At 38.9% G+C, this 14,781-nt stretch overlaps 1 protein-coding gene across 1 annotated transcript in view; it reads right to left on the reverse strand.

Annotated features, from left to right (window-relative positions):
- Window positions 1–14,781, reverse strand: part of cerkl (CERK like autophagy regulator) — a 71,365-nt gene that overhangs the window by 38,511 nt on the left and 18,073 nt on the right. Inside the window, exons 3-4 of the mRNA XM_077215971.1 lie at window positions 4,402–4,533; window positions 276–339 (exon numbers count right to left, since the gene is read on the reverse strand). Of these exons, the coding sequence (XP_077072086.1) occupies window positions 276–339; window positions 4,402–4,533 (196 nt within the window). The remainder of the gene's footprint in view (window positions 1–275; window positions 340–4,401; window positions 4,534–14,781) is intronic.

Genomic DNA, 14,781 nt, shown 5'->3' on the forward strand with positions numbered 1-14,781 from the left:
CACAAACACGCAATCCAACACAGGCACCTCCCCCTGAATGAGTGTGTACGCCCCTTACTGCTGACTGGCTACAAGTGTGTTTTGGTGCACGGTCCGATTCCCTTTCAACAGCGTTTCTTTTAGAAATAGCTTACTGCACATTTAATGAATTTGGTGTTTAGTCAATCTAGAAAGTTGTACTAACCCACAGCCAAAATGCTTCATAGCTACTGTTATGCTACTGAATATTTGAAGATTTTCTTTTTTTAAGTACAAACCATGAAGTGTATACATACCCATCATATTCTTCCAAGCTGCAGTCTTTCAGAATGGACAGAGCCTGGCCCTTTCGCTTAGTGACTGCGGAAAAGAAAGAGTTAATTTTTTATTTTTTTTAAAGGAAAGCACTCCAAACTGCCTTTAGTACACTTTTCCAGGCATTGGCAAATGGCTTGAGCCAAACATATGGTACTGGCTGTAAAGCAGAATTTATACTTGCATGCTGTTTGCATTTTTAATCAAGATTATGAGTTGTGGTACAAAGAGGCAACCGCTCTTGTTCAGCTTGCCCAAGCAGCGCAAAACAAGATTTTTCCCAGCATTTAATGTGTGGTTTGCTATTTACATTACTGTACTGTGATGTACCAAGGTAAAAAAAAAAAAAAAACGGTCATGGGTCAGAAAAAGAGGGTTAGATGTGGTCAGCAGAGTTTGTTGGATATAGGCTTGATCCAATATAATTGTCCATTCAGGTTTGGCGTAGTGTGGCAGAAACCCCTGTCCTGTGTGGCACGCAAAAATGCCACTGAATGTGGGGGAAGAGGGGTGGCACGCCGCAGATGGCATTGTGCACGCCCGCGCTCCACTTAGCATTTTCTGGGGCACCTCCGCCATGGAGCGGGTCCCAGCTGTGACCACCCATCAAAGGGCTCACCGTGGCTGATGTGACACTTGCAGATGGATGTTTATTTTTTTGTTGTTGTTGTTTGAGAATATGTTTTATGATGCACGCAGAGATGCAAGTGTGTCTGCTCATTATGACATGCCTGGCTATCCCTGGTACCAGCTCAACTACTACAGATGCATGTGGACAATGCAACAATGTAGAAACATTTGATCAATTAAATGTCCTTGCCAAATAAAAAATTAATTCATTTCCATTTATGCATTCATTCAATTAATTTATAATTATTATTATTATTATTATTATTATTATTATTATTATTATTATTATTATTATTATTATCATCATCATCATCATCATCATCCTCATCATAATGTTTGGGGTTAATGAACGTGTTATCATCTTGTAAATAAAAATTATTCATTTCCATTTTGATATCCAATTTTGGAACAAAATCAGATACAAATTATGTTTTAAATAAATATTGCCACTGATCGTTTATACTCTACTCCTCATATACTGCAGAAACAGAAGTACATAATTATTCCAGGCATAGCCATAGACTCTGTCATGAGTTCAATTCTTAGTGCTGACCTGTAGGGGGAGCACTTGCAAATCAAAGTGTAATTAAAGGAGCATGTGGCCCTGACCTTGTCAAACAAAACCACAACCAAGGCATATTTGTCATATCTCCCTAACTGATGCACTGTGCGATATCATTCATTTTAGTTCAAAATTAACCTTGGATTTAAAACAGTGCTCAAGTACCTATACAGAGCTGCAGTCTAAGCACATCAAATGCTAAATTAGACTCTTAAATTACCATGTAAATGCCAAAAATGACATTTCCGCATACAAGCATTGGTTATCAGTAAATAGCTGTGAATTAAACACTGTAATTACTTCTCTTGAACATGACATTTCACGACTGCTGCCCGTGCATCTCAGTCTATACAGCTAATTCGATCATATATATTCTCAAAGCTCTGCGTTCCGAGCGGCAGAATGAGATATTTAATTTCTATTAGGTAAAATGTTGTTTAATGGCTCCACCTCGAGCTCTCAGCCTCTGCCCTCGGGAGCAAATCATCAGGAAACGGATTCTATTACTGTTCAAATGGCTTCTGGAATCATGCAGGTACCCACATTCATTAGTCTCCTTTTTAAAAGCAGGGGGCGCCTGGTGCGTGTTCGGGTGTGTGTGTAGTAGTCCGTGGTTGTATAGTACATATATAGTGCAGGGTCCTGTGTGTGTGGGAGGTGGTGGGTAAAGGGGAGACGAGGGGGGAGTCCCGCACTGTGTTAGAGCAGATGGGTGCAGTCCCTCCCCCTGGGTCAGGTTACTGACGGAGGATACACTTCTCCTGTCATTATGAGTGTGAGATGCATTTAGAAAAATCCACAGCATAGATGTACAGCTGCTACTTCCAGTATGAGCACACACACATACACAACCTCAAGCACACAAACACACTGCTGACAAACGGATATCGAGAGATTTAGGATTAAAAGAAAAGGAGAGCTTGGTTGTGAACAGCATGTACAAATATTTGTGCATAAGCATCACATTTGTATGCATTTGGTATACATTTTATTAGTTCTTGCATTATCTGGCAAAGGTTTTGGAGTTGCTCACCATGCTCTACTGGTACATCAACACAGCAACATATAAAAAAGCATAATAACTCGATCCAAAGAGAAAACTATTTTACGAGGTGGTGGGCAGTGTTGGGGTAAACGATTTGATTTACAAGTAACACAAGTTACATAATCAGATTATTTTACTAGTTACGTGAAAAAGTAACACGTTTTTTTAATTTACAACAAAATATATGAGTTACTTTTTCAAATAAGTAACGCAAGTTTGTTTTCCCATTTACTGACTGACACCTCTCCTCTCCCCATGTTAAGAGAAATCAGGAGTAAGGTGAAGATGTGTTGTGTGCGCTGTGTAAACATGATGCTTATTGTAGTTCTGAATGTGAGCAGTCATTTACTCAACTTGCTCAAAAACAGATTCAGTATTCCTCAAAATTAACATAAACAGTCAGATGAAAACTCAGGATACAACAGAAACCTCCAATATTTAAATATGTGAAATAGCACAAATGTACTTTATGTATTTAATCTCCCTTTTGTTAACTAATGTCTTTGCTGCTGACCTTCAATGATCCAATTCAGCCATTCTAATAAGCAGAAATGGCTTTAGATAAACATATTTGTGTTTATTTCTTTAGTTTTTAATACTGAAATTACATCTCCTGAGTCCTATTTTTCTGCAATCCAGAATGGCAGCAGAGCTGAAAGGTTTGTTTCAGCCTGAGGCTTATTCATTTCACATTTGGTGTGAATGGGCCTTTACATTTACTTACATTATTTTCTTTTGTTATTAAAAAAACAAACAAACAAGCAAGACCAGCCCAGGTGAGAAAAAGCAATGCAAAAGTAATACTTAATTTAAATAGTCTAAATTTGCATGATGTGACTAGTACAGAAACGTATGATTTTTAGAAAAAAGTAAGCATTAGGGTCGGCCCCTAAGTGAGGAATAAGCAGATTGTACAAAAACGTACGAAAAAGATTATATGAATTAATACAAATTAAGGACCATTCACACCTTAAAAAAGTTAAAAAATGCCATGAGAGTGTGTGGATTAACTACGCTTGCTCATGCAAGGCTCGATACCATGATGTTAGGGTGTTTTAGGTTACTGCATTGATATATGGTTGGAAAGGTTCCTATGAATCTATGTGGTTGCAGGGTGAAAATCCATATCGAACACGTTTTTGTCCAATTTTCGAATTAATATATTTAGAATTCCTTGAAGCAAGATACATTTACTTAAAAGCAACATATTAAAAAAATGTTTTTAAAGCATGTTTTATTTTTTACCACTTATTTTAGGTATAAACAAAAACAAATCTGCCAGTGCAGTAGGACAAAATGCATTTAAATTCAAGATAATATGAATTTATGAAAACTATATTTATGAAAAATAAAATGATCTATTCATATAGCGTTGCTTCTCAAGTAAATTAGATTTAGAATTAGATTAGAAGTAGATTTTTAGAGTAAACAAAAATTGTCAGTATAGGATATTCTAATAAATATTAGTCAAATGTAATCTCGTTTCTTTCCTCTAAATGTTGATTTTTAGTGTAATGCATGAGAGTTGGCAATTCAAATGGTAAACAACACTAATTTCGCTTTTAAGTGTGTATTCAAATGATACATTAACATAGGGACCTTGACATTTCTCACCCTAAAATATTGATTTCCTATGATCCACTGCCAATGCCTAATGGCGTAAAGCACCAGCTTGTTAGCATATAGGGAATTGTTGAGCACTGAGTGATGAATCCTATGAGCGAACAGACCCTGAGGGCAGATGCTAATGCACTTTGACCTCGAGTGAGGCCTGAGGGGGCGGGGATCACCTGTGCGTGAAGAACCTGAGAGAAAAAGCCCCCTATGCAACCGTTTGCTATCCCATACAGTGCAGATGTGTGAGACTTACCGGTGACATCGGTTTGTATGTCAGCGAGCTTGAAGAGCGGGGCCACTTTGTCCAGGTAGATCTGGTACGCCTCTTTCTTGTGGCTGATGGGGTTCACAAAGACTTTGAGAGATTTAGGACGGTTCTTGAAACCTGCAGAGCAAAATAAAACAAAAGAAACAAAGAGCGGGAAGATTCATCAATCCCCTTGTGTCATGAATCCCATGGGCATTCATTTAAGTGCTTGAAACTCATCCAGTTTAGAGAAGTGCACATCTGCTAATGTGAGCCAAAGCCCCTGTCCTTCATAATAATGATTTCTTGCCGTGAGTTCAGCTTTTGTCTGCCACCCTTGCTGCAGAATGGCTCTCACACAGCTTGAGTTCAGTCTTCAAAAATTGAAAAGGTCAGATCAGTGTCTGTTGTTTACACTGTCTGAATATCTGCCAAGAATGAGGAGAAAGCTTGAATAAATACACCATGCAGGCTCTCTGATAATGATTTGTTGCTTAAGAAACATTGTCTTATTATTATCAATGTTAAAAATAGTTATACTGCTTTATATTTTGGGGAAACTGGGATACTTTTTTTCAGGGTTCTTTAATGAATAGAAATTTTAAAAAAAACAGCATTTATTTGAAATAGAATCGTTAGTAAGCTTATGTTCCCTTCACTTTGGATCAATTTAATGCATCCTTACTGAATATAAGTAATATTTTATTACATTGTGTAGGAATTTCTCCCATCTAGCGGTGAAATTGTATTTTGCATTCAAACGAATTATGCTCTCCAGCGCCTCGCTTTTTCTACGGTAGCTGTTAAGTACCAAAAAGCTATGACAGGATGTCTTCTAATAGCACTTCGTCGAGTTTTCCTTCGGGTGAACAGGTTTGTTATTTCAGTTATTTCCTGAGGTTTGTTATAACCAGTCTTGGGTAAGTTACTCCAAAAAAGTAATCCATACAAATTACTAATTACTACTTTAAAATTGTAATTTGATTACATTACTGATTACTGTATGTAAAAAGTAATCAGATTACTAATTACTTTACTTTCAAGTTACTTTGAAAACCTATTAAAACTACAAGAATACACTACAAAGTGAAACTCAGTTCTTTCCGTAATTTAATATTGCAGAATACAGACATCCCAAGTCTCCTGGAAGTTCCGGGAGTCTCCCGCATATTGATAGCGGCTCCCTGATGCCTGCAAATTAGTTCAAATCTCCCGGAACCTAGAGCGAGCGAGAAAGAGCGCGCATGCGAGACAGAAGAGAGGGCTGTTTCTCAATATGTTCTTGTGGACTTGTGAAACGTCATCAGTCGCTGCCCAAGTACTGTTCCAATTCAAAGTTCACATCTAGCCAAGTCCAGTTCAAGACCCCTGATGTGTTCCTGATCCGCCCCTTTTACCCAGGATGCATCGAGAGGTGACTTTAACTTTGTAGCCTATTAGAGAGCTGACTTATGTTTGACTGAACTGTTAGCTTTATTTCTCATTATACAGCTTCTTATACCTTTTAGGCTACTTATACTTTTATACTGGATATTATTGAGCATTAAAACTGACATTTAACAAAAAGAGACACGGTTGTGTAATTGTATTATTGTATATATTTTAAAATATATAGAATATTTTTATATTTATTTTACTATACATTCTTATCACTGTATGTACATGTATAATAAAATAAAATGACAAGCCTGTCTCTGTTAAATGTCAGTTTTAATGATCAATAATGTTTCATATTTTTAAAATGAAAACAAAATGAAGCAGGGTTGTGTTTTATATATCGTGTTGTTATAAATATATGCAGTGAAGATAATCAATGTACGCGTTGCCTGTACCACATTTTGTGTGGCAATTAATATGTTTACGATTTTTTTAAATGAAAAGAGGCAGAGTTGTGTTTTATAACATATTTTGTTTTATTGTTGACGAAAAGAGGCAGAGTTGTAATTTATACCATATTTCGTTTTATTGTTGCCTGAAATATAGGTACATAAAGAGATAACCGGAGTAGCCAGAGTGTGCTGGGTGACACGATCAAGAACGCCACGTTTCCGTTTGCAGAATAACCGGACTCGCGCCCTCTTGTCCTCGGGAGTTCGTTCTCCTGAGTCAAACTTGGCTAGTCTGAACTACCAAGGACGCAAGTCCGAAGTTTGTGTTACTACTTCTATTGAGAAACGGCCAGACTGTGCTCCAAACCGTGTAGCGCTACATGTGTGTGTGTGTGTATGTGCCTTATGAAGCGCGTTCTCCGGTAATTCATTAAAACGCATGCTGACTCGGCCGGCCAAACGGGATTTGAAATGCATTTTACTAAATATGTTTTTTTTAACAATACATTTGTAACGCAAGTAACTTAATTGTATTGACACCAGTAACTGTAATCAAATTACATAAATTTAAAATGTAATGAGTTACATTACTGCATTACCACGAAAAGTAATTAGAATACAGTAACGCGTTACATTGTAACGCGTTATACCCAACTCTGTTACAAACAAACTGCAACTTGACACAATGAACAAACGAATGTTAGTATGAATTACTGACTGACTTGCCAGGTCAGTGACAAGCGCCTCTCACTGCTTTGCTCCTCCGTTTCTGCTGCTTTCAGTCACGTGACGCTGGCTCTGAACGAAAACGTGTTGTGGAAACGCGTTGGCCTAGCACTTTTTAACCCTCTCTGCTATTATAGTTTTTCAAGATGGCAGAACGACATGGAAGCCTCCATGGACCCGTCACATGTATATAAAGATAATAAATTCTTCGTTTACGAATATAAGTCAGATAATTGGCAGAGGTATTTGTACACCATTGAGGACATCTTTATGAATAAAAATATTGATTTTAGATACTACAATACCTAAAAAACTACACATTGTCCCTTTAAAAAAAATCATACTGACCCTGTGGTATTGTGGAATCTCTCCTCCCCATCACATTTCTGTCTGTCTCTATATGTCCTTCTTTGCAGTATTGAGTAACAGTGGATCATAATTAGCAGAAATTAGGGAGCTGCTTTCACTTTTGGACTTCCTGGAGTGCCTGAGATCGATGGAAGCTGAGGTGAAGCTCAACACTCTCTCTCCTTGCTCCACCATCTCCATCATTACTCTAATCCGGCCCCTGAAGCTCTCGACCCTCGACCTGCTAACGAGCCGCTACCCTCGGCTTGCCCTCCGCCGTACCCCCTGCTGACATCACAGTGCAAGAGTTCCAGGGGGTGCCCAAGGTCACAGTTCAAAATAGACACAAAACGTGCGCGCAAGTAGATGCAGGAAGTGAGGTGGGGAGGCTGGGGGGATTTGGGATCTTGAAAGAAGATTGCGAGTCTCGCTCAGCGTGGGGATGCTGATCCAGTCTCCCACTATGTAGCTCTTGGGGGCCGCAGTGCCGGGACGCTGGGGTCCTTGCAGGGCGCAGGTGCAGGGGGGCGGCACCAGTACTGCTGTTATAGCTGTGAATGGGGCTCAGGAGGCTCAGCAACACTCATCCTCACTGAGGGGGCTTCAGGCCCACCGCACGACACATGAAAGCAGCGTTGTGAGGCTACGCTCATCTATTGCATCAGATTTAGTGAGCATATTTGCGTCACTGCTTCATGAAGCTCAAAATACCCAAAAAAGTATCTCCTTTTGGTTTCTGGTTTGCCCAAAATACCCTAGCACTGTTCCAAAACCCTGTGTTCTACCAATATAGATAGCATTATATCAAAGTTGTGAGGCAATAGCTGTGCTAAGCATAGTTAGGAATAGTTAGGTAGCATAACTATACTGCTTTCTGTGATGAACTTGTACCTCATATAATGTATACTAGAGACGGCAATACCAGAATGCACTGCAACAAAATCAGTAAAAAGATACCTAACAAAAAAAAGAAAGAAAAATGTTTACCATAGATGCATATACAGTAGTTCACATTTGAAGTGGATCAACAAAGTCCATCAAAGTTGTCCTAAGACAAGAACGGGCATTGTTCAAAATTCATGTATACTTTGATGAAAGGTTTTGATCCACTTCAAATGCTGACTACTTGTATATATATCATCCAATTTATTAGAATTTAATATCATTGTATTATCATTTGTTTTTTTTTTAGACTATTACATTGTTAGTTCAGTAACACACTAATGCCAAAAAGTGTTCCAAATAGATTACTTATGAGGTTGTCTTCAAGTTAGGATCCTGTCTTAGAAGGTAGCTGCCTATGTAGTAGACAGAGAAACAGCTCACCAGGTTTTGGAACAAAGCCCTCATCTCTCATTAAATCATTACCCTGAAATGGGAAACTATGTTTCTGTTGTTTAAATGATCATATCTGAGCTGTTGTTCAGGATAAATCTAAACACCACAGAGGGGAGACTGAGGACGTAGCCTGCTGCATGCATGGACGATACCGTGTTACTATGGCACATAATCCCATGTTTGTGTGAGCGATGCACGGTGGCTCCCAGGAGCTCACTGAAAGACAATCCAGACGAAGGGGCCACACTCAGGTTTCACCTCCATGAGCCAGCCCTGTTTGTGTTCCCGCAAAAGGCCACTGTGATTAACAGACTTCAGAGAACCTGCGTTCACACGTAAATTATTACCTCTTAGCAGACGACTCTTCTAAATATTGTGTTCTATGTCGTTAATCACTTTTGTAGTCTGTTTTAAGGTAAAGCTGTAAGCCATTTATTCAATTTTTTGCTTTTTTTTGTTTCTGGCTTAAATGGGTGAATTTCACAAAACCTGTGGGTTTCACAAAAACCTAACCCTAACCCTAACCAAAAATAAGTAATAATAATGATAAATATTAATATTTGTATGACCATTTAAGGTAATATATTTATTATTACAGTACAGTAATCGTAAGTACCATAAATGTACTGTGTGTGTATATATATATACGCGTATTTATATATATATATATATATATATATATATATATATATATATACTGTATTGAACATTGTATGTTTATATTGAACAAATCTGAACAAATCTGATGTATATAAATGCATTTGTGCAGTTCAGATTTGTTCAATATGACCTGGATGAAATATGACCCTGGATATTTTTGTGACATTCACCCACATGCCCTTCATGTGAACAGGTTGGTTCTGTTTTCCCTCTCAATAGCTTTGAAGTGACGTCCACATTTCAGACACATGTACCTGCCACCTGTGGACATTCCATGAGGTCAGCACTTACTACAGCGATGCAGCCGCACTGTGACTCAGAGGCTTAGGCTGTTTTACCCCTGAGGGCTATCAAGACCGGCTAATGTCACCCAACACAGCGGCTACATCTGTCTCTGTCCAGCCCCCATCTCATGGCACAGAGGGTGCTGATGGGAAAGGTAAGGACTATCTGAATGGTGTGGCTAAGGGTCTCCCTGTGGAGAAGATGATTAGGCACAGGGGAGCACTTTTCCCATAATCAGGGGTAAATTACCTGAGAGCGGGGTCAGGTTACACATTGATTTCAGAGACAAACAAAGCCCCAGGACAGCCCGTAAACACTCACTCACTGCGCTAATGAGAGGACTGACCATGCAGTACAGTCATTGATCGATTGCAAAGCATCAATGCTTCATGTTACAGTGCAGCGTTATTTTGTGATTGTGAAGTCATTCTGTTCTCAGGGTTATGCACCCGTCTTTCAATTCCAATTACATTCTTGGATCTGAATTAAGGTTTTAAATGTAAGGAGATCAATTAAAATCAGTTGAAATCCAAAGATATTCATAACTGTGATATTAACTAAAAAAAGCAAAGTTAACAAGATAAACTTTGAATATTAGATTGACAAATTCTTTTGAAAGTTTTGAAAAAAAGAAGTTTAGAAATGACTTTCTAGATGACAGACGGACGGACCGACAGATGGATGGATGATAGGAAGATAGATAGACATTTTTTGTGGAAATTTTGAGATCCACAGATAAGGATAAAATGTTAGTCTGATTAGAAAAGTTATGGTAACCCGAGTCAGAATGGGATCTGAAAGATCTAAGAAAAGTTACATTGGAGAAATTATAGTTTCGGGTTAGGGATTTTGAAAAAAAAAATTGTTTCGTACAATAACAGTGTGTTGACTTGGCCAAGCCCGTTGAAAAGACAAATAGAGGAAAAGAGAGTCAATGTGCATAACACAGCCATCAAACTGCACTTAAGTAACCCATAGACTGTTCGCTCGCTGAGCCCACAATACCCAAACGGGCTTTCTGGGGTGCACAGAATATTTGCTAATCCTCAAGAACAGATGTCTTATTTTTGCCCTGAAATCCCTGGCTTGCGAGGGGAGTGAGCCATCCAACGGATAAGCCTAGATTGGGGCCTTGCAGTGGGAAAGGTCAGGATCGGAGAGGAGCTGGATCCGGCAGGCCCAAGGGGAGGTAAGCGATCTGGGGGCCATGCAGGAGATGGAGCGGGTGAGAGAAAAAGAGCTTCACTGTCCTGTGCCACTTTCCTACCGGCCGTGAGATCTCCATACGGGGGACGAGTGCTTCGACATTTCCTTAGATCCTCTGCCAAGAGCGGAGCATCTGGCATGGTGTCAGGGACTGGCATTAGCGCGCATTAGCAGTGGGGGATACCCAGCCCTCTCCAGATTTGTCCCCTCCAGCAGGGGCATCACCAGGCAGGAGCTGCTCCAACCGCTAGACGAGGTGGGGAACTGCTGTGGAGGTTTGGGCTTCAAATCAATACACTTGCTTTCATTGGAGGAATTAATTCACACAGGCGCCATATAATGAGAAAGAACGCGTAGAGGCTCGGAGAATAAAATTAAGTGTCTAATGCATCCTATTAATTATTCCATGTTAAAAATGTGGAACGCACATGCATATTGTTCAATTAGAGCCATTGTAGTTCTCGGTGTGGACAATAACACCTTTCCTAATATTATCCAGAGAGAGGGAAAAACAGCACCATGTGTTAGGTGCCTCCATTATGTCTGCGTAGATGTCTATCTATCCGGGGGCGGGTGTGACAGACAGAGAAATGGGGAAGATCCGATGGGAATACGCAAAAAAAATCCACAAGCAGCAATTGGTGAAAGTGATACAGCAGTCGTACCTACAGCAGAGTCCACAGGAGCATCTGTCCACCCTGAGACGTCCCAACAGAGCCCCATATACCTTTCATGGAGCCGTTTAGGGGTGGGAATCTTTGGGCATCACAAGATTTGATTTGTTTTTGAAACTTTCAGAAAAAATTAGCAAAAAATATACCTTTAGGGTTACAACAGCTTGTCACTGGAGTAGCACCCTTAATGGGACATCTGTGTACCTTATGTTACTACTCTAAGGTATGAATATACACCTTTAGGTACTGTCCAAGTGATAGGCTGTTGTACTTCTAAAGGTATCATTTTTCACTTTTCTGTGCATGAAAGTAAGCAGATAACAGTTTATGAGCAACCTTAAATGTTATTTAACTAGTCTTTAATAAATTACATTTTACAAGTGAAAAAAAAATCCCCAATAAGACATTCAAGATGCAATGTATGAAACCAAGTTTTAATATCTTCTACACTGTCTACATATATTTTTTATATAGTTTCAGGGATTTTTAAATATTAAATAAGATCAAAAGTACTTATTGAGGATAGGATTTTTTGCAACATTGTCAATTTGCATTTTATTTTCTGTAGTCGTGCATGGCCATAATCAACTTTTAAATGAAGCCTTAAATGTGCTACATTAAACATAAGTATTAAAGGTTATTAAATAACCTTTTTATTAAATATCCATAATTATAGTTATTAAAGGTCAAGTGTGTCATTTTGTTATGCCACTACTGGTACCAAATGGAATTGCAGTCTCTTTGAGCTTCCAGATTATGCCTCAAATAACAGTAGTTTTGAGCTGGAAATCAACTTGTCTGAACAATGGAAGGGAAAATATTAAAAATGTTCTATTTGGCGATGCTTCTGTCCTAAATATTATAAATTTAAGTTTTAATATAAATTTTAAATTGTGATTTTATGAAGTTTTGTTGCTAATTAGAAATAGTGTTTTCAAGAAGTGCTTTCTTTCACAGAAGGAAGAAAATCATACGAGTTTGGAATAATGACAGACAGAATTGACAGTAGATGATGAAAGATTTTAAGTGATTTTAGTTCACATTTTTAAGTGAACTATTACTTTAACTCGTTCACTGTAGACTTGACCTACAATTCTTTTTATGATTTTTTATTGTTTATTTTTTATTTTATGTGAAACAGTATCAAAGTACCCTACTTTAACAGGCATATACACAGAGTTTGGACTAGCCAGAAAACATCCCAGCTAAAGTAAGAGCCCTCCAGTCAATAAGATACACAGACTGATCCGTTTCCAAGGATCCAAGGGGAAAGAGTCACCATGGATACGCAGGTTGACTTAATGGAAAACCTGTTAATGTGTAACATTATCCACTCGGCTATCAAGCTATTGTACATCAACTCATGTAAATGCCGCGCAAGCTCAGCCAAAGGTCCAGCTTCCTTCAAATGTCGAACGCATTCTTAAAATCGCGTTCCGAGGGAGATTTCGCTTTCCCCATTATCTTGTTAAACAACTCAAAGCAATTTCATGCACGGCGCACAATGGCAACTGTTGTGCTTTATGCCAAATGCACATATGAATTCAGATGGATCACAAAAGCCTTTGGAGGAATGAGATGAACCCGGTGCTTGACCCTTGAGTTCTCTCCTCTCTCTGTTTGTCTTTTCTCCTCCCTTTAGGTCTACAACAATAAAGTCCAGCTTGACGCAGGAGTGTGACCACATGCTTTGACAAGAGCACCAAGAGCACATTATATGTCCGGAGTGGAGCGCCGAGGGCTTCCCGGGCTCTGATTGACCTGCCTAGACTAATCTTTCAAAAGAGGGTTTAAGGACACAAGGAGTCTATTCCAGTTCAACTCGACGACTACATTGGACCCAAGTAGACTGTAGTACAGGTGCTACTATTGTTGCCGGTCGTTTCCCCGCACGTTTGGTCTGTGGCCTGGCCCGACCGCTCGCTCTCTGACCACAGGGTTTAATCTCTCAGCTGGGCGGCCGCACCTCATGTGTCAGCGCACATCACATGGCTTGTCAGAAAAACACGCCGATGCTGCGTATGGCATTCAGAGCTCACCTTGAATAAAATCACATCGGGGGATTGAGGGTCTGGGGGCTTTTTTACTGAACCGTTCACCTTTTGTGCTGAGTGTCAGCTGGGACACACCCTCCATTGTGCCACCTCCCTGAGAAACACCAGGCCGGGATCGGCTGGGCTGCTGTAACAGGTGAGCACCCCTGTAATCCAGCGTGCCCGCTCTCATCCCCCGAGCCAATGATTCGGCAGCGCAGCCAATAAAATAACAGAGATAATCCACCTATGGAAAACATGCGTCTGTGTGCGTGTGAGAGCATGTGCATGGGGGGGGTTTAAATAAAAACTGCCATGCTTTATTAACAACTGTAAGAGTTTGGGAAGGTTTAAATATAGCAGGTGATCATGAACAGTGACGTGGAAGCTCATGTAGCACATGATAACCGTGCTGCTGTTTATCATAGCTTGCATGGAGAAGGTCACGAAGGGCCCTAGTCAATGATCCTTTATAACATCTATAGGAGAGAGAATGTACTGAAATAAGGACAAACTGGTTCATCAAACACTGTAAAAACAAACACTATGGTTACACTGTAAAACTGATGATCATTATTTTAGAAAAATTCACCTAATAATTTTGAGTGATTTCGTCATACTGTAGCTCTGAAATTTACATATTTTTTAAATTTCTTTATTTCTTTTTCATTAATATCAGATTTACTGTTGAAATCAGAAGAGTATACTAGCATTATACTCTTACTATTTCTGCCTATGCTTTTGTTAATATGCTATTTGGAAAGGCATACTAATATGTTATTCAGAGTAGTGTAGCATACTTTTTCTGTCATATCTTTAAATGGCAGAAATAGTAACAGTAGAACGCTATTGTGATCTCTTTTTCTGACCAACGGCAATCTGTTTTGTTTTGGTCTTTTTGTTTTTTTAAACTACTTTTAAACTACATCATCACCAAAACAGCTTTAAACATTGCATTCAATTAACCTTCCTCAGGCTATAAAAATATTATACAAGTTTTAATAGTTTTGTCATTCTGTGTTGGTTATGCTATTGCTGAAATTACATCAGGTGCATTAATTATTCAGTAAAAACCTGTTAATTATTTGATCTACACTGCAAAAAAATCCTAATCCTGATCTAATCTCCTAGTTGAAAAAATATTTAAATCCTTAAATTTACTTCCTAAGCAACATTGCTTAAATTATTAAGACTAGTTTTCAGAGAATGCAATTTGAATAAAGTGTTTTCAGGCTTTTAAGATATAAATACATGCGGGGAAAAATCCAGTGCACTAAGTCTAAATCT

Source organism: Siphateles boraxobius, unplaced genomic scaffold (assembly GCF_051911475.1).
Source record: "Siphateles boraxobius isolate OS27281-9 unplaced genomic scaffold, OSU_SipBor_1 7, whole genome shotgun sequence".
NCBI lineage: Eukaryota > Metazoa > Chordata > Actinopteri > Cypriniformes > Leuciscidae > Siphateles > Siphateles boraxobius.